Source organism: Oenanthe melanoleuca, chromosome 11 (assembly GCF_029582105.1).
Source record: "Oenanthe melanoleuca isolate GR-GAL-2019-014 chromosome 11, OMel1.0, whole genome shotgun sequence".
Classification (NCBI taxonomy): Eukaryota; Metazoa; Chordata; class Aves; order Passeriformes; family Muscicapidae; genus Oenanthe; species Oenanthe melanoleuca.
Genome location: NC_079345.1, coordinates 15,851,121 through 15,873,443, shown reverse-complemented (window position 1 = coordinate 15,873,443; position 22,323 = coordinate 15,851,121). Strand labels below are relative to the sequence as shown.

The 22,323-nt window shown below is 49.8% G+C and overlaps 1 protein-coding gene across 1 annotated transcript in view; it reads left to right on the top strand.

Moving 5' to 3' along the window:
* LOC130258038 (hydrocephalus-inducing protein-like) overlaps positions 1–22,323 on the top strand; it is a 68,139-nt gene that overhangs the window by 19,178 nt on the left and 26,638 nt on the right. The window contains exons 11-31 of the mRNA XM_056501054.1: positions 911–1,143; positions 1,948–2,048; positions 3,268–3,403; positions 3,853–4,017; positions 4,785–4,937; positions 6,711–6,949; positions 8,144–8,315; positions 8,589–8,732; positions 10,057–10,197; positions 10,689–11,005; positions 13,128–13,132; positions 13,256–13,314; positions 14,026–14,235; positions 15,089–15,217; positions 17,492–17,669; positions 18,206–18,510; positions 19,232–19,365; positions 20,291–20,427; positions 21,043–21,164; positions 21,252–21,443; positions 21,841–21,987. Coding sequence (XP_056357029.1) covers positions 911–1,143; positions 1,948–2,048; positions 3,268–3,403; positions 3,853–4,017; positions 4,785–4,937; positions 6,711–6,949; positions 8,144–8,315; positions 8,589–8,732; positions 10,057–10,197; positions 10,689–11,005; positions 13,128–13,132; positions 13,256–13,314; positions 14,026–14,235; positions 15,089–15,217; positions 17,492–17,669; positions 18,206–18,510; positions 19,232–19,365; positions 20,291–20,427; positions 21,043–21,164; positions 21,252–21,443; positions 21,841–21,987 — 3,419 coding nt within the window. The remainder of the gene's footprint in view (positions 1–910; positions 1,144–1,947; positions 2,049–3,267; positions 3,404–3,852; positions 4,018–4,784; positions 4,938–6,710; positions 6,950–8,143; positions 8,316–8,588; positions 8,733–10,056; positions 10,198–10,688; positions 11,006–13,127; positions 13,133–13,255; positions 13,315–14,025; positions 14,236–15,088; positions 15,218–17,491; positions 17,670–18,205; positions 18,511–19,231; positions 19,366–20,290; positions 20,428–21,042; positions 21,165–21,251; positions 21,444–21,840; positions 21,988–22,323) is intronic.

Here is a 22,323-nt window from a genome sequence, read left to right as displayed (position 1 = left end):
TAACCGTACTAGCAGAAACAACATCAGTTGTTAAAATTACCAACAAAACAGAACAGATAACTCGGTTCCAGTCCTTTCTTTAGCTGCAGGCACGCTCTCTCTGCCCTCGGTCCCGGTTCTGCGGACGGCCAAAGCCCGGCAGCTGCGGAGGGCGGGCGGGAGCGGAGGCGGGAGGGGCGGCAGCGGCCACGCCGGTCTCGGGTGGGAGCGGCTGGAGAGGGCAGCTCCTCGCTCACCGTTTGGGTTCTGGTGGTCAGCTGTGTCCGCAGAGGCAGGAGGCTGTAGCAGGGCAGATGCAGGGCGGGTGATCGCAGAGGATCTGGCGCTCCTGCCTTCAGCCGCGTGGCTGCAGACACGCGATCCTCCTCCGAGCTCCCGGAAGCACGAGTGCCCCTCTTGAAGCCGCTCCCACCTACCCCTTTTGTCCAGAGTCGTCAAAGGTCCTGGGTATAACCCAGCCAGCTCCATTGGTATGATAATGGGAAAAATTCTTTAAATTGACACAGTAATAGAAAAACACTCAACCCCCAACACTGCTTGGAACTTCTTCTTTTGGGATCACCACAACTCAAACAAGTGCCTGCCAAGGCCTAGGGTTGGAGTACAGCTCTTCTTTCGTAATGGTTGCCTGACCTGGAATACAGGTCAGACTGACTCCCACAACTCCCTATGAGAAAGAGAGAAGCTTGCCATGTTCAGTGGGGCTAAGAGTGGGCATTTGCAAGGCTGCAGTCTGGAATCGGTGTTAAAGGGAACTAAGTGATGATTCATTTCTCATGCAGCTTCTCAGTGAGCTGTAGTTCAGATAATAGAGAGCTAAACTCCAATCACACTTTTATCCTACCAGGATACTCACACCAAGAGTCATGACATAATTAGTGCCCAAATGGATATTTGTGTCCTTTTCTAGGCTTTCCCTACACCATGACCTGTCGCCTCATTAACACCTCGCCAGGGTTCCTGAACTTCAAGCTCCGCATGTCTGAGGATGGCACACAGCCTGCTGTTACTAGCTTTGATCAAATACGCAAGCCTAATGACCCATCCTGGAGGGATGGAATTCATTTTTATGTGGAGCCAAGGGAGTTTACAATGAATCCCAGGAAAGGGATCATCCTTCCCCATGGATACCAGGATATCGAGGTAAGAGTCCAGCCACTGGGGCTGAAGCTTCACTGTAGTGTGGGAGAGCTTTAGCTCTGCTGCCAGCTTTGAGCATCATGTCAGTGAGATCTGCACTGGCCTGAGGCCTCTGTTAGCTGGGTTACTCGGGATATTCCTCCAGGAGCACTGCTTTGCTTCCAATATCACAAGCTGAAATCACGTACCAGGTGGTCAAGTACTGCAGCTGTTCTTGTGTTTTTGTGAGCAATTTCTTTGATTACAGGTGGGCAGAGGAAGGATGAGGACAGAAGGTGGCTGATAGAGGAATATCATTGTATAAAGCAGTTTTCTTTTCTTCTTGGTCTCATTTCTCTTCTCTTGGGGAGCAGAATGGTTTGTGTTCACTGCAGGGATCTTCAGTGGGGACAGGAAAAACTTTGCAGTCATGAACTGCCCAGCATGTGTTGGCCACATGTTGGCCACACTTTGCCCTCAGCTTCCTGCTGTAAAGCTGAACTCAGTCTGTTCGAGTCAGCAGATTTCCTCTGCATTTATGTCATTTAGTCAGATGAAAAATTGGCCCCTTAATTTGAATACAGTGTATAGAGCTTTTGTCTAATGTTTTAATTTATTTGATCTATGCCCTGATTGCAAGTTATGTTAACAAATCTAGTATTGCCAGAAGGCTTTTGTTACTCCAAAAGACTATGCTCTACACATGGACCAGCAGAAGAATTAAGGCAAAATCCTCCCTTTCCTTACCATGAAACAAGAACTGGAGGATATCACATGTGGGTAATGAGCTTTTGTAAGGAAGAATTTACTGCTCTCCTCTTCCACCAGGTGACCCTGTGTTCCAACACCGTGATGGCTTTCTACCGGAGACTGCTGGTGGACCTGGAGGGTATTGGCGAGGAAATGGCAACACTGATCATCTCAGCCAGGTACCAGCACTTCCCTGGCCTCCCCCAGCAAACTGCCTTGACCAGGGTTGGCTGGCTGCAGCTCCCAAGGAAAAGTGTTGTTTAATGACCTCATGTTCTGCCCAGCTGAATGTGAGAACACCAGTGCTTGGAATGTGGTGAAAAGCACCCCTGCTCACAGCCCAGCACGGTCCTGGGCCTTTTTCTAAAGGGACCAGGAATCATATAATTTATTGGCCTGGTTTTTGGTGCTTGAGGTGAAAGAAATTTCCTAAGGGCCTTCTCTCCTCCTTCCTGCAAGAGGTGGAGTTGTGCTGGGTTTCAAACACCCTGCATTGGTTTGGGACACCCCAAGCAGCCTTCTGAGAGTCAGGGTCTGGTTCTATTAATGAAGGCATGTGACAGTGGGGAAGTGGCTTACAGCAAGAGCGGTGAGGGCAAGCTCTTACAAGGGGGAAACAACCCTTGATGTGACAGGTGAGCTCTGGTTTTTCTCCTTCCCTCTTCCCATTTTGAGTTTTAATGTTCTCAGACTTAAACCAAAAGTTGGTCTTGCTGCTGCCAAATTCTATCCTGCTATGCTGCTGTGGGTGCTGGTGGAATGACAAGAGAGATGCAGTTCCCTGGTGCTGTTCCCTCTCCCAGGCAGAGCCATCCAGTCAGTTCCTGGGCTGCAGCTTTGTCAAGCACGTGCAGCTGGGGACAGTCAGGTAGAGACACCTGGCGTAAAGAATCAAGGGAGCTGTAGGAACTGGATCACCCACTCTGTAGGGCAGGTGGTGTCTCATGCCCTCCAAGGCTGGGGCAAACAGCTGAGTTCTCAGGCAGGACAACAATGCCATGGGAGAGAAGGGAGTAATTTTTACTGAGACACTGGAGTTGTGTGTTCCTTGAGCCTTAGTGAGCACTGATCCTTGCTGGGAAGGCTCCCCCAGAGCTGATGGATCACTGGGACTGTTACAGGAGTCCTTGCAAGCCTTCTTGGGTAAAGAAGGGGCTGAGGCAGCTGTGGGACAAAGTGCTCTGCCTGGGGCACATGGCAGCCACTGCTGTCTCTCAGGGTTTGTTCCTCCTTGACAAGATGTGTTTGAGTGGGAAGACTTGGAAGGCAATTTATCACTGTAGGTCTGTTAAATTTGACAGTGACAAATTCTTATGCTCCATTTTAACAATCTTCGAGGGTAAACGTTCTCCATTCTCTCAGTATGTCTGATTCCCTTGGGGTCATCTCTTTGCCCAGATGCATCGCTCCTAAGCTGCGAGTGTGGCCCCAAATCCAGTGCTACTCTCGGTGCCTACTGAAGGTGCCATACCAGAGGAATTTCATCGTTGGGAATGACACCGACCTTCCTGGCTGCTACGGGCTTGTTCCCCAGGTTTGGCAACGCATCCACCTCCTCCTCGCAAATATTATTGAGGAAATTATTAGGGGAGAAAAAAGAGTTTGGATAAGACCTTGCTGGTTTCTATTCAGTCTTAAACATCTGCTGAGAAAAGGATTCTACATGAATGTAAACTTTAGGATGCAGTGTAACCTCTTGAGGAAACAGTTTATGTTCTAGTCTTCAGGGTGTTTTCTTGTGGGAGATCTTAGAGGGTTGTGAAAAGCTGCTGCATCCACTGACACCCATAGCTGTGTTGACAGCCTCCTTGCAGAACCCCCTGAGAATGCTAAGCCCGCAATTCTTGCATCTTGTTTCTGCCTTTGGCCTTTGTCCTGGGGATTTTTAAAAATGTGTGTAAGTTGCTGTTATGGTGGATGTTAAGGAGTTTAAAGTTTCTTCAGAGGTCCCTCTGAAGTTGCATTTGATTTTGTCCCTTCTAGAAACGCAAGGAGAACACTCCTGTGTTCTACTCCAGTCCCAAACCCTGTGGGATTGTCCAGCCTCACAGCATTGCAGAGATTCCAGTCGTAATTGAAGTCCAAAGATTGGGCGAGCATCGGACCTGTGGTCTTGTTGGAGTGTTCGGGGATGAGAGAAACCCACGGGTGAGTGCAGGGGGAGATGTGTGCCTTTGTGCAACTCGTCGTGGCAGGGTGCCAAGTGTACAGGGATTCTTCTGGGGAAAAGAGGCACAGGCTGCTGTGGAGGACAAAAGGGATTGGAGGCATAAACAGCTCATGCCTTATCTCAGTGTCTGACACAGAATGTAGTTCATCTTAGCTGGAATCAAGGATAAATTCAATTAATCTTTAAAATACTATTAACTTTGGAAACATCTGTTTTAAAATGTCATCTCTCTGAGCACAAAAGAGGATGTCAGAAGACTTCTGGGAACCTTGAGCTTTCTGTAAAAGAAAGGAAAGCTGGTATTTGATGACTAGTTGCAAGGATTTAAATTTATATTAAAGCATATGGAAATGATGACGCCAAATTCCCTGGAGTGCACCAAACATATGAACCTGGGCTATTGTGGCTGCTTACCTTAAAGAGGAGGGTTTCTCCCCACCAGCTGTTTAATTGTAGTCTGGTCTTAACTTAAATTTCTTGCAAAGCTTTTACCTTTGGGCCAATAATTTGTAGTTTGAAAGTTTCTCTTACCTTAATCCATTGTAATTTGGAGGTGAACATATTATTCTTTTATTTTTTTCCCCCAAAAGCCCAGCATTTCAGCTGGGGAGTTGTAGCTGTCCCTAAAGAAATAACTTGAATGGGATTGAGCTGTTTAAGCTTTTTTAGGTTTCCCTGTTGTGGTTTGTTTTGTTTTGTTTTGTTGGGTTTTTTTTAAATCTTTCTTGCCTGCTTCCTGCAACAGAGTATAATAATGCGAAGCACTGGACAGCTGGCAGACGTCTACGCAGTTCCAAAAGTGATAGAGTTTGGCAAGATTCCAACACTACAGCCTAATTCACAAAGTTTTACTCTCTTCAATGAAGGTCTTGTCCCTGTAGACTTCAAGATACAGGTGGTAAGTATTTGTGGGGCTGTTTTCCAGGGAAATTGACTGGTCAGTAGCAGCCATTACTTTATGCAAGATTTCCATATCACCCTGCGTGAGAGGAGGCAAGATACTCCAATATTCCATCTGAGCGAGGCAAGAGGAACCTAGCTCTGGAGTGGTTTTAGTTGGGGCACCCCTCAGTAAAATCAGGTGCAGAGAAGTTGGATCAGAAATTAATCTGGATTGTGTTAACAAGCTCTCCCTTAATTTTATGGAGGGACTTTAGCAGTGCATGTCACATTTCTGGAGCTCTGAGATCAAAAGAAACATGTGGTCTTTGCTCCCCAGAGAGCATGGATTTCCCTATGGTTTCCCTGTTCCATCTACATTTGCTTTGTGCCAAACTGCTTTTAATAGTACAGAGCAGAGTGTGAGGTCTGTCCTCAGACTGCTCATCCACACAAAGACATGTGGGGATTGTGCAACCCCACAGCCTCTGATTTTTGTGCTGTTGAAGAACATTTTTGGGACCAGCTGCATAGAAAGGCTGCTTAATATGGGGAGGCTGCATAGGGCAGAAGGAGCTGGGGCTACTCTCCTGGCAGGAGGAGCAGGGCTGGTGCAGCCAGGAAGGGCTTGTAGGCTGGGGCTGGGTGAGATGTCTGCTGGAGGGGTAGATCTATGAGGGGCTTGAGATTTGTTTTTCTTCATGTTGAGTGTGTTGAACTTGTGGAGCTGGTTTAAACCTGATACTGTGGACTTGTGTGTGTCACTGGATAAAGCATCGGGCCATGTGGGAGAGTCCAGGCTCAGCCTCCTGGGCCAAGGAGGAGTGGGGCAAATTTTCCTCTTGCTGCTTTTCCAGCTGTTGGAGGATAATGCAGCCTTCAAGTGGGGGATTTTTCCAGGACAGCTGTGTCTAACTCCACAATGCAATTCTGCTTTCAGCCTCTTCAGGGAGCAGTGCAGCTTGGCTGGGTGGGCTGGCACGTAAAGGATGGGTTTCACATGCTCGTAGCAGGGCCGGACCTGCAGAGCTGTGTCTGTGCAGCTGAGCTGGTGCAAGGCCTTTCCTCCCTCCCCGGGGCACTTGCAGCTCTCTCACCCATCTGTAGAGGGAGGGCCATGAGAAACCAGAGAATGAGATGCTTGGGAAGGCCATGCCATGCCCAGAGGGCATGTCTTGCAGGTGTTTTTCTTCTGCTTCCTGCTTTCCTGCTCTGGTATAACCATTTAGAGGTGACTTTTCCAAAGCAGAGGATGCTGGAGCCCCTCTCCACAGCTGATGATGGATGGGGAGTGAGGGCTTCAGACCTTTAGGGGCTGTTGAGAAGCACTGATGGCTCTTCGGGAAAGAATAGTTTGGTGTTGAGGTTTTGCTCAGCTGGCTTTGCAGAGTTATTCTTCAGGCTCTCAGCAGTGTCCTCCAGCTGTGTTGTTTCTGGAGTGGTATTTGAGCAGTCCTGGCTTCCTCTGGCCTTGAGCCTTTGTGAGAAGCCAGGAGAGAGAAAGCAGCTTTCCTTGGCACATATTCCAAAGAAAGACTAGGGAAGGAACACTCTCCTAAGGATAAGCATCCCTTGGGTTGGCCAAAACTGGGTTAATTAGGTGAGTCCATTAAAAGAGGGAAAATACAGGTTGTATAAGCTCTGTTGTTGCCTGATACTGTAGCTTAAATTTAGAGAAATTAAGGTTTTATGATTTTTATCCTCCCCTCTTTAGTCTTTCCTTTTCTTATGTCCCACAAGAGACCAGACTGTATGGTTTCCATCCTAAATGCATATTATACTTGTCTTACAGGCTCAGAAACCCCACTGCTATGCTTTTGACCACACAGAAGGAGAGATCCCTGCTAGGGGTGAGGTTCTTGTGACTATCACAGCAACCCTGGATGACACTGGGTATTTTAGTGACACTATCCAGGTGTTGGTTTGCAACACCCTTTGGATCACTGTCGAAGTCCGAGCTGTGGGCACTGGCACCACAATTGTCATAGAGGAACCATTCAGCCCGGTGCTCAACTTGGGATACCAATTCAGGTAGGAGATCTCTCCACTCCCACCCACCTCTCCTCCTGTCTCAACAAGGAGCAGATTTGCTGTAGTCCTTCAGGAAAGTCCTTCATTGTTCAAAGCCATGACTCCTTCCCTGAAGGCAGAGATTCCTTTAGAAACGTGTGGTAGCCTGTTGCGTGTTGATAATTACCCTCAAATGCCACTGAAAGGGAAACCAGTTGCTAAATGGCCGCTGAATTGTCTTTAGTTCTAATACATTTATGTCCTGACTTGATCAAGTAAAGCTCTCACAGGCTCCCCCAGAACAAAAGGTTCCCAAAATGGCACCTGGATCAGGCAGTCCCTCTGTGTGGCTGAGGGACCAAGGGAAGATGGCATCACACCCTTCCCTTCCGAAATTGTGCGTCCCAGGCAAGCAGAGGCCCCGGGAACAAAGAGACAGGAGGGTGAGAACCCCCAGCAGGAAGGCAGGAGCCCACGGAGCAGTTCCAGAGCAGATGGGAACTTGCTGGTTTGTGTGGGGTCTGCAGCGCCGCTGCCGCCGCTTCCTCGTGCTGTTCATGGGCTCTGCTGCTGCCGGGCTCTGCCCAGGACCTCGCTCAGTTTTTCTCTGCCCACAGAGTTTGCAAAGTTCACTACAAAATAGTTTCTAATTGCAAAATGGCTACCAGTGCAGAACCAAAGCTGCTGCAAACTGGAGAGGCCCTGCTCCCCTGGTTTCCTGTCCTGGAGCAGGTAGACAATTTTTACGAGATTGCTGGGATCATCCACAAACTGTGTCTGAGCTGACTTTTAAAAATGCCTGAAATCATACCCCCAGACACAAGGTCCCCAAGTGCAGGATCTCAAAGATTCAGTAACAGTTTTGCATGTAGATTAATACAAAATACAGTAACAGCATGAATCATTCCAGAACAAACATTGTGGAGGAAAACACCGGGTCCTGTTAGCCTCCCCTGGAAAATGCTACATTACCATTACAAATATATTTCTCTTTGCAATAATGACTTCAGAAGGGCAGCTTATCAGACTGTTTCTGATCCACTGAGCTGGCAGTGAAGACAATCTCCAAGCTATTAACACCTCAGATTGCTTCTACTCTCTTACTGTTTTCCATCCTGACTTCTATTCTAGCTTTCTTCCCTGTGTTCGTCAGTTCAAAGTAACAAACAGGGGCCAGCATTTCCAGGAGCTCATCTGGAGTGCCGAATGTTGCAGCCCAGCTGAGGAGGGCCAGAGTGTCTCAGCCCTCCCTAGCCCAAAGACTGAAGATCATTCCCAGAGCCCCAAACGTACCAGCCCCGTGTTTGAGCTGAAGCCAATGGAGATGAAGATGCAGCCAGGCGAGTCTGTGGACCTAGTGCTGCAAGGCTTCTCCCAAATCGAGCAGGTGAGGTCCCCACCAAGGGCTGAGCCTGGAAAGATCAGATCCCCTCCCTGGGCTTGTTCCACAGTCCCTTGACATTGGGGTGCAGTGTTACAGACAATTGAGCACTAAATAAATAAGCTGCATCACAGGAAGAAAAGCGGGGGCAGGGGGGCAGTGACCGTAACTCTGAGGCAAGAATGGGGTCTGTGGTGGGAGGCGGGTGCTGAGCCAATGCAGGGCATATGCTGGATGCCCTGCCACCACCCACTGGTGACAAGTGACTCTTGCATGCAGGTGGTGCAGGATTATGTGACATGTGAAATATTTATTGGGATACCGAACTGGAGAAAGAAGATAATGGAAACAATCATAACCTGCGAGTTTATTGATCCTTCAATAGAAATATCAGCCAGACATTTCTCTTTCCGGGTGCAGAAGGTAAGTCTCTGGATTGCATCCTGGCATTTAACAGCATGGCTGAGGGTGGTGTGTGCTTGTGTTAAAGCCCCTCCTTACCCTTCCTGAGGCACTTTGTGAAGTGAGTGAAGATGCTTTTAGAGATGAGGCTGGTATTTACCTTCCCCAAAGTAAAATTGCAGTTACAGCTTCACTGCCAAGGGGAATCGTGGCCATTTCCAGAGAAATGCCAGTTTCTCTGACTGTAAAGGGACGTTTTTGAGGATCCTCCAAGGCATAGTGATGTCTGTACACCAATGCTGTAGGGAAGCTGGGAAAAATGGAGATTTCTGTGAATTCCTCAGGCTGACAAAGAAAAACCCATCATCTCTTTTTGTCACTTTGCCTTCTCTGCTGTTGGCATGGATGCTTTACGGTATAGATATATGGTATAGCTCGGTGCTTTTTTCTAAGCCTCACCTGCTCCAAAGGACCCCCAGACATCCTGCAGCTGCAGTGATGATAACTCTGAGGTAGAACAGGTGCCCTCTGGATCCCAACTCCAGCATCATCTTTTCCCCTGCTGCAAGCTGTCTGAAAAAGAGATGTTTTGCGATTTGTTTTTTGTAGTTTCAGGCCTCTCCTCTGGTTCCCAAGCTTCCACTGAAGTACAGAATCCCTGGAACAGGCAGTTCAGGTGTAACTAGAAGCTTTTCAGCTCTCCCTGATTCTGCCTGGGTTCTGCTCAATGCCACACACACAAACTGATTTATTGCATACTACGGCAGAGCACCTGCCTGATACCAGTACATCCAGAACTAGTTTCCCAAACTCTCTGGTTTCTCTAAGCCATGCAGGAAGCCCAGCACAATGCACAGAGAGGAAGGAGGAGCCAAGGGTGATCACAGCTTTGAGACCAGGCACCATGTTCCTGTATCAGGGGCTGCAGGACACATGGTGCCGATGAACTGCTTTTATGAGGCTGCTAGAGCCAATAAGGTTGTAAGAAATGTCTGTATGTGAGTGAAGACCATCTAGCGATGTTCAGCCCAAGAGAGAGACAAAACTGGAGACAAATGGTCAGGATTCACTTTCTGCTTTAGATCTTGTTCAAGCAGACACCTCCTCTCAGGGACCTATTCCCTCATCTGTACGTGGGAGTGTTTCTCTGTCCCCCAGAAATGCTGTGGGTCCAAACATGAAAAGCATCTGGTATAAAGAAAAATATCCTGGAAGGGTAGACACAAATAGAAAGGGTAAATAAAGATGTATGCACTTCTGGGACTGAAGAATGTGAGATACAGCAGAAGCAGAAGGAGGTCTGTGGCTAGTTGAGGCTGTTTTCTCTTGTCTCCTGTTTCCATAGAAACCCAGTGATGTCCTGACGCTGCAGTACCAGCTTTTGGCTGTAAAAAACACCTGCCCATTGCCACTGGACCTCATGCTGGACGTGGAGCAGCCGTTTCTGGTCTGCGATGTGGACCAGCAGCCCCTCCCAGATGGCCAGGTGAGCAGCCCTGGACTCCTCCAGTGGGGTCTGAAGAGGAGGGATGTGGTGGTTGCCTTTCTGTTGGGAGGTCCTTGAGTCAAAAATTTTATTCTGTAGCATCAGCAGTGGGCTGGCCTCACCTCCATCAGCAGAGCTGCTGAAGGAATCAGAATCTTATCTGAATTGAGAAGATCCATCCTGGCTTTAAGGCACAAGGAGCAGGGAGTAGGCAACTATGTCTGGGCCAGCCATGCAGTAAAGGTGTCTCCTGGAAAGCATGCCAGCTCTCCAGCAGCCACCCCCTTGTATTGCTGCTGAACACAGAAACATGGGCCTGAGGGAATCCTGGACTAGACTGTGGTGCCTGCAGTCAGACCTTTGCTGTAAAGAAATGAATGATGAACCGAGAAGCCCATGCTGGGGTCACACTTCAGGCATTTCCTGTTTCCTGCTGTCAGACCTTGGGATGTCAGCCCACAGGTGATTAATTACTGTTCATGTCCTTGCAGCCTGTGACACTGGATGCAGGGCAGACCTGCCATCTCTACGTGGCATTTAACCCAGCTTATAAAAAGAATACTCATAGCTGGAAAGACAATAAAGTTCTGAAGATAAGCATGGTCAGGGGCCATCCTTATGAGGAGCATATCACCCTTGTGGGAGAAGTCCACTTCCCCAATCTCCAGATCCAGCCCAGCACCCTGGACTTCGGCTGCATCCTGGCTGGCACTGAAGAATTGCGTTCTGTGCAGATGACCAACTGCAGCCCCCTGCCTGTCCACTTCCACTGGTCATTCCATTCGGACAGCCAGGTGAAAAAGTTGAAGTAAGTGCACCTTTGCCCTCTCCTTGAAGCTCTTCTTCCTGGTGTCCCGTTTGCACTTTGGAAAGAATGAAGCTGTTTGCCCAGGATCTGACAGCCTCTTCTGACTTTTCCTTGTTCAAATAACACTGACCAGCCATGGTCAAGCTGGATGCTCAGGGAATAGGTTTTCCACCAGTTTGGTGCTGCGTAGCACCTGTAGTGGTTTCCTCTGAGAAGGAAAGCTGGGGTGGAAGCTGCTTTCTCAGATCTCTGTGGCCTGAGGCAGTCTGTCTTGATGAAGGGCTCCCACTGTGCTGCTGGAGGCCCTTTTGGCCCCTCTGCTTTGGGATGGGTCCTCTCTGCAGTAGCTGCTCTCTGCTCCTTGCCTTCCTCCCTTGCACTATGCTGGAGGATGCCCAGAAAGTCCCAACACCAGAGAAAGAGCTATTTAGCACCTGAGCTGATGCTGAACATCTTCTTACCTTCCCTTTCCTTCTTTTCTGAGACAATTCCTTAAGTGCTAGGATGATTTCTTTCCCAGGGTCAGTTTTCCATGGACACCTTGGATTCTTTTTTGTGACACTTGTTACTCATTTTGACTTTTCCCCACTGCAACATGTCCCTTTTGGGTTCTGTACTGCTTGACAGCAGGACTTATTCATCACCTATCCCTGCCTCCCAGAGAGTTTCTACTTTAGAGTGAAAAATGTAATTTTCTGTGGTCCTAGTAAGTTGCCTCAAACCATTCATTAAAACTAAAGACAGTAGATTAGATGATTAGGGATCTCTTGGGGGTTATGATGAAAGAACCCCTCATCCAGAAAAGAAACCCAGCCTTAGATAACAAGCTACAAAGCTGAAGACAGTGATTCTTTGGGGAGCAGGTCATTATAGGTACTGAACACCTGTCTGGGAATGGAGCATGCAGGTTGTGTTTGACTGTGCTTTGACTGAGTGGTTGCAGCTCAGCAGGGTGACATGCAGGCATGGCTCAGCTGTGTCCCTCACATGGCATTAGAAATATATACAGAGTTACCCTGAGAACCTGCTTCAATTTAAGATGGGGAATGTGACCTGAGTCACCTGGGAGTGTTGGAAAATGTCAACCAACCCCCAACACTGTCAGGGAAGCATCCCTGATAAATACCTATTAGAGCTGCAGAGTTCCTGGCGTTGGGCACTGGGGGAGCTGTGCTGGCTCATCACTGGCTGAGTCTGCCCCTTGGTGCCTCAGATATCACATTTTTGCTTGCCTTCTCTGTCTTTTCCTCTCCCACTGCGCTTTTTGCATCCCTACAAGGTTTTAATCCCTGTCCTCTGTAGTTGCTCAAGAGTAGTTCTGTAGTTTCTCAGTGCAAACAGTTGCAGCTGCTGCACCACTGCTACCTCAGTGTCATCCCTGGGCTGCCTTTAGAACAGACCTGCTCCAGCCTGGATTGGGAAGGGCTGGGTCAAACCATTTCTCACTTTAATGCACCAGCACCCACCCAGCAGCTGCATCCTGACCAGGAGCTACTCATGCAGGTGCCCCTTCCTCCCATGGCAGGTCCCTGTTCATAGTTATGTTATTTTCCAGGCATGAGCTTTATCCACCTAAGTTCAAACCCCAACCACCAATGGTGAAGAGAACCTGTTTGCCTATGTCATCTCAATGGAGACGCTTCAAGATGACAAATATGGAGGAGTCAACCTCGCCCCTGAAAGAAGGAAGGGATCTTGCCCAATCTTTAGGAGAGGTAGATTTTCTTGTACACTTACTGCTTGTGTTGCCTCCCCAGCTTGGCACCACCAAGTCATGCTCATGCTGACCTCCCGTTTTGGTACCCTACTGTCCTATGCTCTGAGAGTGGGCTGGGCAGCAGGCCTGTGGCTGGACATGGAGTGTGTAGGAGGGAGAAATAGGAAAGTTTTCTTTGGAGAAGCCTGCTCAGATCCTATAGACTTGTGTTGAGCGTGGGATTTTTTTGCCTTGTTTTCTTCACAAAGTAAGATGAGGCTTTTATCTGCATCATGATGATAAGACCTCCAGCTTCCTTCCCAGAGCAAGCTGTGATGAGTCCAGATCTCCATGTACCCTCTTCTCAACCCAGCCAGGCCACATTTTCAGATCTCTGCTTTTTCCAGGTCTCTGCTTTCACCCAAGAGCTGGTATTGCAGTGGTGACCTGAAGCTATCTTATAAACTGAGACTTTGCAAAAATGGCTGTATCTTCCTCCTAGCATAGAAAATGGCTTGTTTTTCAGGTGCCACCTGAAAGCCATTGCCCACTAGAGTTGGAGGAATTCAAGTTATCCACAGATGTACCATACCCTCCCATCAAAGTGGAGAAGGTAAGAGGGAATCTGTCTCACTTCCACATTTTCAGTGTGGCAAGCAGGGCTGTAGCTCCCAGTCCCATTGGTGGCCCTCAGCATTGCCCACAGAGGGCCCTCACATCCCTCCAGACCCATCACAAAGTGCTGCTGAAGAAACTGGTTGTTGGAGACATGCAGGACATGTTGTAGGCTGCCCAGGGATGCTGTGCAGCACCTATGGGAGGGCATTGCTCCCCCTGGACCTCAACAGGTGGTCCACAGGAAATTTTTGCAGAAGCTTTTGCTGTAGCACCTTGAGAACACAGCATATAAATCAGAGAGCAAGGGGAAAAGCTTCAGGAGTCAGATGAGCTGGGCTGGAGTCCTTTGCTGAGATCCCTGAGCTGCAAGGGCTCTCACTCTGAGTCTCCTCCTTTTCTAAGCATAGCAAGAAATGGTTTCTAAAGGCAAGTTGGGCATCAGAGAGAATTTCTACTGCCAAGAGATATCCCAGTTCACTTTAGTGTAGTGTATTAATTAAAGCATTGATCCGTGAGTATCGGAGAAGATTTTCCCCATGGAGAAGATTTTCTCCTCTGGTCAGTGGTATGGACACAGGATGAGATTAGGGTGTGATTCTGTTTGGAGAACAGGCCCCTTCAGCTATGACTGTACTTTACTCCAAGTCACAGCTGCTCTTCTGCATCCATTTGCACACTCAACACCTCAATCTCTCCTGCCCTCCAGGCTTTCAGTATCCTGCCGCAGTTGGGTGTGCTGCAGCCGGGAGAGAGCAAGAAGATCATCTTCACCTTCTCTGGCCAGCTCAACACCCTGGCCAGTGCCACAGCGCTGTGCCACGTGGAGGGAGGCCCCACCTACCGGGTGGTGGTTACCGGGGAGGCTTCACGCATCAGCTACTCCCTGAGCCAGCGCGAGATCAACTGCGGCTCTCAGGTACCACACACGTGCCCTGGCACAGCTCCCTGCCTTGGAACCACGGCCAGTGGGTTCCTGCCCACCTCAGGCCAGGCCTTCCTCCCCTTCCCAGCCCCTTTGCTGGCTCTGGGGCTTGGAAGCACAACCTTTGAGGGACACATCTGGCGTCCAGGCTGGTTTAAAATGGCCATCTCCACCCCTCCCCAAAATGCTGGGAATGCCTCTTTTTCAGAGTACCTAACACTGCCTCCTGGGGCAGGCAGGGTCCCAGTGGGGATGCTCTGAGGAGCATGTCCCTGAGACATCCCTTTGTTGATCTACTCCTAAAGCCTGACCTCCAAGGAGATGCTCTTATCTAAAGCTCTTGCTTAATCCACACAATAATCAAGTGAAGAAGTTGAACTTCCAGTCACTATAGTTGGAGAGACTGTCCCAGAATAATCCCCACTTCACTCTTTTTCAGTTGAAAGCCCACAGATATTTCCAGCTGCTGGCCCTGTCTGTATTGCCCTGTGTGGCTCCTTTGTTGCATGTATGTTGCTTGCCAATACTTGCATACAAGTGCCTTTTCTTCTGGGATGCCTCAGCGCTGTCTCTGTTTCTCCTGGCTGTTGGTGACCCCTCAGAGTGCCCCTGGTGCATTTATTACTGGCTCTCACATGGTTGTTCCCAGAGCTCTGTGTGCTGCCAGAGCTCCCTGGTCCTGTGCAGGTGCCCTGTGCCTGGGGGTTCCTTAGGTTCTCAAGTGCCTGTATCTCCTCCCTGGTCCCTGTTCCCATGATGTGTCTGCTTTCAACCCCAGGAGAGAGGAAGGAGATTGCCAGCAGCAGGCCTGGGTCTGTAACTTCCCGCTCCTATGCCTTCTTTCCAGATATTTAATGAAATTCATCACAGCACAGTCACCCTGGCAAACACTGGCAAGATTAAATTCGACTGGGTGCTAAACCTTAGCATTGCAGAGCAACATCTGCCTGGAGTGTTTCTGGTCAAACCCACCCATGTAAGTAGCACAAGTGACTGACCCTAGCCCTGTGTCAGGTGGCCCAAGAGTGTTAAAGGGAAAAAAGGGGGGAAGGGGGGAAAAAGTCAGAGAGGAAAACCCCAAACCCAGCCATGAGAGAGGGCTGTAAGCAATTTCTGCTGGGGGCAGAGAAGATCAAACAAGTGATCTCCTGATAGATTCCCCCATGGCCTTGGCTGGTCGGTGGCTCTGTTGTCAAAGGGCAGACACTGACAGGAGGCACAAGTGTGCTGGTCACTGTCCTGTCCTGCTGTAAGGAGAGAAGAGTTCTTTTTGATAGATTTCTTGGACGAAAATAAGACACAAACAGCAAGTATTATATCTGAAATCTGTTTCTTGATAAAGAAAGAGTATGGTCCCTACCAGAAGGGGATAGAAAAAAGCAGAGAGAGAAAATGAGAAACGGAGAGAGTCACAAAAGGCAGGGACAGAGCGGTGCTGCTGTGCCCCTGGGCCATTGTGTCGGTGTCCTGCCCATGGATGGAGGTGTGTGTGGCCGTGCCTGCCGCGGGCTGGCCACCACCCGCAGCCGGCAGCAGGCGCAGCTGGCCCGCGGGCGAGCAGCCGAGCTCTAGGGTGCCATGGCGAGCAGGGAAGCGGCGACAGCAGGGGAGACAGGCAGGGAAATGGCTCTGCAGGGAGCCGGACCCTCCAGGTGCTCCTAGCCCAACAAAAAACCAAAAATGGCAGGGGAAAAACTGGCAGTGTTGACTGCTTTTATATGCTATGATTCCTCCCATAATTCAGCCCTTTTAGGAAGACTGTTTGTCAGACGGGCAGAATTTTCCCAGGCTTTGGGATCTGCCCACCTCCAAGGGCAAGGTTGTTTGCAGCCCCCAGAGAGGGAGCCCGCCTGCATTTTCTCCTCACAACCTCCTTTACACGTAGGGTGTGTTAAGGGTCCCAGCATGTGTAGAGCCCCTATAGTAATTTTTGAGCCCACGTCAGAAAGTGATTTATATGCTGAGGCATAAATTAAAATTTAAGTGGTTCCTCACAGTCACTCTGGGGACCCTGATGGCTGAGATCCCAGGCTGTGCTGGCACTGGGGGCATTTCTGAGGGTGACCTTAGCCAGGCTGTGTGATCACACAGGACATAGTCCTTGGCCCTGCCTCCCTGCTGCAAGTACTAAGAACCACTTACATATCCTTTACTGGGCTTGCTGCTCCCTGCCTCCTCCAGCTCTGATGCTGTGCCGTGGCTTTGTGGGGCAGTGAGGGGGCCAGGGAGCAGCAGGGCTGGAAGAGCAAAGAGAAAAAATAGCAGTGTACCACCACTGTCCAAGCTTCTCAGTCCTGCCTGGTTGTCTTTGAGCCAAAGCAGCACTCCTGCCTTTGTCCCTCCTTGCAGTGGGAAGAGGAAGCTGATTGGCTTTCCCATTTCTTCATGCCTGTGTCCTACAAGGGATGAGAGGAGCTGCTGGCCCTGCTGAGTGCAGGGACTTCTCTTCCACAGTGGCAGCAAAAGAGCCTTTTTTTGTTGAGACGGGCTCTTGCTGGCAGAGGGCAAACCCCACTAGCAGCAGAGCTGTGTTCACATCAGGCTGTGCTGGGGCTGCAGCCTTATGGGCCTTTGGGAAAACACACTGCACCCCGGGATCAGAGGCTTGACCTTTTGGGCACAATAATGTAGAAGGTGTGAGAAGCAAAGCTCACTCCTCAGTTAAAATTTAAAGAAAATTTAATAAGAGACAACAGGGGACAAAGTCAATAAAGCAGAAGTAACAGTGCTGGATGCTTAGCCACATTAGCTGCAGCCAGAGGCACACCAGTCAACACATCAACACCCCTTATATACCCTGGGTATTGCATCAGCCTCATACATATTTACAAATGGTTATATGTATTCAAGCATTTTAACATAGTTCCTCGTCCATCCCGCCTTTTTGGAGCGTGTGCAATTGTTCCAGTGGTGGTTATTTTCGACACATTCAGTGGGTTTCCATTCCTTCATTGGTTAAATGTTAATATTACATCAACTCTTCACCAATATTGGTATTACAACACAGCACAATATTTGCATTAAAAGAACTCTAAACTTTAGCAAAACATCTTTTACAAAAGTCAGCATTTATAAAACATAGAGTATTTAACAAATGCAAAAGTCAACACTGTAATATATTTATCACGAAGATGATGTGGTCTGATGGGTTCTTCTAGATGACAACCTGTCCTCTCAGCCTGTCTGTCCCCTGAGCCATCCCCCATCAAACACTCTGATGCATGCCCTCCCTCTTCTTCCATCCCTGCAGGGCTCCATTGGATGCGGTGAGAAGCAAGTGCTGAAATTCTCTTACATGCCAGGATTACCAGGAGCCTTCAGGAGGACTTTCCAGCTTAAAGTGGGTGACCTGGACCCAGAAAATATCTACCTGAAAGGAGAAGCATCCTTTCCCATGATCACTGTGAACCTGCCCTGGAACATCAAAGGTGGGCACTGCCTGTCTGCCCCTAGGAAGGGCCCCTCTGGTTTTGTTCCCCACCATATGCACATGGGGTAGCTCATGCCACCTCCACCAAGCTTGGAGGGTTGCAGGACTCCCAGACCAACTCAAGCCCTCCGATTGCATCATGAGTCTTGAGCAGAGGATCACATGTGAGCTTTGTCTCAGGAACTGTCCTGCAGAGCTTGCCAGCACATCTGGCAGGGTCCTGAAGAATGATGGCTAGACTGAAGGGCTTTGGTAAGCTGTAAGAGAAGCTGGCAGGGCTTCTGGCAGGGTTGGATTTGTGTGACATTGCAGGCAATGAGATGCTCCTCTGTGGGGAGGCACAAATGTGATGGGGGGAAGAAAAAAAAAGAAGATTCAGAGAGGAGCTGCAGGATCCACTTTGTATAGATGGCTTCTTTCTGGAAAAGGGGTTTCTTTCTGGAAGAAACCAGTGTTGGGAGGTGGGGACTTCCCACCTTAAATGGGATTGGCACTTTGCTCACACTTCTCTTTGTGGATGTTTTCTTTTTTCAGGAAATAAAAACTATGAGAAGCTAGTGAAACAGCATGTAAAACCCCTGCAAAAATACAGTCAGAAGAATGAATCAGTTGTTCAGAAGAAGACTCAGAGCTCGAAGACCTTGAAGTCTCAGCCCCCAAAGACTCAGACCCTGAAAACTCAGCCCCCAAAGACTCAGACCCTGAAAACTCAGCCCCCAAAGACTAAGACCCTGAAAACTCAGACCCCAAAGACTCAGACCCTGAAGACTCAGACCCTGAAGACTCAGACCTTGAAGACTCAGGACCAGAATCCCCACGTGCTTGGCTCCGGCATTGTAGTAAGAGCAGCTGCTGCCCTGTTTGGCACATGGCACTCTCTCCATGGCACCTGAGCCCCTTGCAGCCCACGGCAGCATCCTGGTGCCCTGATGGCACCTGGGACCTCCCTGCCCACTTACAGCCACGTGTCACCTCAGCATTGCCCCTAGGGCTTCCACTCTGGGCATGCTCTCCTCTGGGGTTGCACCAGCTTCCAGCTTCCCAGGGACAGTTCCTGAAGGCCATGCTCAAGGGATGAAATTGGTGGTGCTTTGAAGGAGATGCAGGTCATTGCTGGGGAGTTTGTTGGTCCCAATCCAAGCCCTGCCAGATTTACAGATCTGAGCAGCAGCTGCTTGATTGTGCCCTGGGACTGTGCTGGTGCTGCTCATCTCCAAGAGACACCAGCTTGGTCCCAGTTCCCTTTCAAGACAGCTTTTGTCTGACAGCCTTGGTACTGGCTGGGGGCAGGCAAGTATCTGGAGCTCTGGAAGGTTCCTGGTTTGTCTGCCTGGCCAGATCAGGCAAACTTTGCAAACGGTGGCTGGCAGGCAAAGATGCTGCAGTTACTTCTGTGGAGATGAGGTCTGGGCTAAGAGAGCAGGAGGTGTCACAGACACTTGAGCAGACAGACAGGAGGACCCCACACCCCCTCTCAACAAGAGCAGGGTGGGAACCTTTCTCAGATGCAAACCTTGGAAAAGACCTTTGCTAACCAGCCACTGTCTTCTCTTTCTTCAGTCAAGCGCTCAGCTGCAGATGGAGATGGTGATGAAGCTGGTAAAGAAGCCTGCTCTAGAGCTGCAGAAAAAGCTCCCATACCATGCCCCACACAGCAGCTTCCCTGACAAGGAGCTGTGCCAGAGTCTTGTCAAGTGAGTAGGGACTCCCATCCCCATGTCCAGGTGCCCCGTGAGGAACACCCAGCAATGTCCCCTTGTCCTGAGAGCTCCTTGTGTCTGCAGAGCTGGGAATAGCCTGGGCTTCAAAAAGGGTGTGGTGTTGTGGCTGTGACACACTCCATGTGAGCAGCAGAGTGTCCTCCCTTCCCCAGCACCACGCTGAGCTTTGGACTGCTCAGCTCCCCACAGGTGTGGGGTTCTGTCCCTAGAGCTGAGGGGGCCCACTGCAGACCTTCAGGCCCTTCCAGACAGCACAAATTCTGTCCCTGCTTACTGGCTCTGAAAGAGACAACTCGCAGCTGATGTCTTGGTTCCAGCTAACAAAGCACACTAAACATTGAACATGTCAGCAAACCCTTTAAAATCCAAAATCAGATGGCTTGAATCCTGGTGGGGTTGCAGGGTTTATCTAGGTAACTTGGTCTGTCTCTTTGTAGCATCATGGTGCAGCACAAGCATGGGAGGCTTCAATTCAGGAAGAAGATGCTCTGCTGAACAGATCATGTGATCTGGTTGCAGAGGAGTGAAGACTTCCTGTGCAGGCAAATCTTACTCCTAGGTCCCAAATCAATTTCAGGCTCAGGTTGTACACCAGGCTAAGCAGTTTCTTTGAGACCAGTGGAGGCCCAGTGTACTCACCTATACTGGCTTTTTATGGCAGAGAAGCTATGGCCAGTGTCCATTTTATTTTCAGGTACCATTAGCAGCTGATAAAACCTAGGACCTGTACTCCTGACTCCCCAAAGTCGTTGCCAGGTGGTCAGGCCATGGGTTTCATGGGCTTGAGCTGAGTTTTTACAGCAGTGAATAAAGAACTAGCCACTTTATTTATATCCTCCATCTTCTTGGACATGTAGCCAGGCTGTGTTTTAAGGACTGTCCTTACTCCTCCTTGCAGAGTTGAGCTGCCTGAGTATGTCCTGGACATGGGCACTGTCATTAAGGGTTACACTAAGACACACACTCTGGTGATCACCAACCCTGGGCAGATCCCAGTGTCCTTCCAGGTCGATGTGTCTGCCCTGCAGGACACAGGTAAGCAGTGCTAGAGACACTTCCTGTGATCTTGAAGAAAGTGTCTCAGATTAGCATAAGCCACTGAACTTGGGGAGGTTTTTGAGCTTTTTCTTCTCAGTGCCCCTGCTGGAGCTTTAGAGGCAGAATTCTCCTAGCCAGCCATGCTCAGGGGAGCTGGCCTGCCTGTGGCTGCCCTAATGCTTCAGTGCAGGGGCCAGATGGGCTCATCACCCTGGTCACCTCTCAGCATCTTCTGCCCTTGGCTCCCATGAGCATCAAGTCTCTCTGGGCACTCTGTGGGCTTGTTCTGCGAACCAGCGGGGTCTGTGTTTTGGAAGTGCTTTGGTTGGTGTTCACACTGTCACAGCACTTGTATTTAGCCTTTATTGCGGAAACAGCTGTGGTATCCTCTGGTGGATCAAAAGAGGCCTTGAGGCAAGGGTGTGCTTCCATCACACAGTGGCTCACTGTGTCTGAGAAGTGTTCAGGTGCACTCTTTTTTGTCTGGGTCACAGCACGGAATGGGGTTTTTCCCAGACCTCTCAGCCAGGACACCTGTAAGGCCTTAACATGCTTTATGACATGTTTCATGTTTCTTGTATATCTCAGTTGCTTTATTTTCATCTGTTCAAGGTTTCAGAGTGGATCTGGACCAGATGAAGGGCCTGCCCCATAGCCAAACCAGAATGCTTGAATTGTGCTTTGAAAGTGCCCACCAGGCAGAGGGCAACATGGATGTGCTGCTGCCCATAGAGGTACCACAGCTCTTGGGGCAGGCAGCAGGCTGGGCACAGCAGCAGATGTCACCTGCAGCCTCTGCTGACTTCTGTGTCCTTCTGCAGGTGACAAAAGGCCCCACGTATAACATCCGCCTCCGTGCCACTGTGTTGGAACTGTCACTCGACCTCTCCAAGAACACACTGCAGTTCTCTGATATCCTCGTTGGGCAGTGCCAGATTGAGACAGTCCGGCTCTACAACTGGTTCCAAGTACCCTGCAAGTGGTTCATTAAGGCCATTGGGCCTGTTATGAAGGTAAAGCACAGGCGACATTGAACACCTGACTTCTTGGTTGGGTTTTCTTTGTGTCTCTTGCCCTTTCTGCTCCTGTGGCTGCCTGAGCACTTGCATCTAGAGCGTGTTGGAGGAAGCTTCTGAGGGTCTAGACCAAGACTTGTTTGCCTGGACCTGTTCCATTAGCTGATGCTTTGCTTTTCTGCCATCTTTACCCATTCCACCTCCTCTGAGGACAGTAGTTCCCTATTTGCCTGTCCTGTCTACAGATTTTCCCTCCAGCTCCAGGCTATGGGGGCCACACTTGGTTTGGCTGTGGGTGCTCTCAGCACTGTTTCAGTGTCTCAGAGCACTGCAGGAACGGAGGCTCTGTCCTTGCAGACCAAGGAGACCTCACACAGTTGGTTTCTGTGCCCAGGACAATGAATGCCAATACTGGACACCAGGTCAGAGGCAGCAGGCGCTGGAAGATGAGCCCTGTCCCTTTGCAGTGACACCCTCCAAAGGAACCCTTGATGCAGGAAGGTGGCAGGACTTACAAATCCAGTTTACACCCAAGGAGGAGGTGAGATTGGCAGGTGTCAGCCCAGGAGGCCTGTCAGGGCTGTCTGGAAATGAGGGCCTGGTGCAGAGAGTGTGGTATGAGCTGTGCCTTCACAGGGAGCTTTCTGCAAGCCCCGTTCTCAGCGTGGCTCAGTTCACCCCACAGAGCGCTCCTGTCAGATGTGCTTTGAAATGCCCACAGGGAGCTTGCACAGAGAGAGAGCATCAGGGCTCTGTGGCTGCCTCCTGGCACATGGGGGGATGTACCCACTCCCTTCAGCCTCCCCCTTGCTTGTCTGTATTTGCAGCTGTGGCATGGTGCAGAGCAGCTGCACACTTGCAGAGGATAATCCTGGAC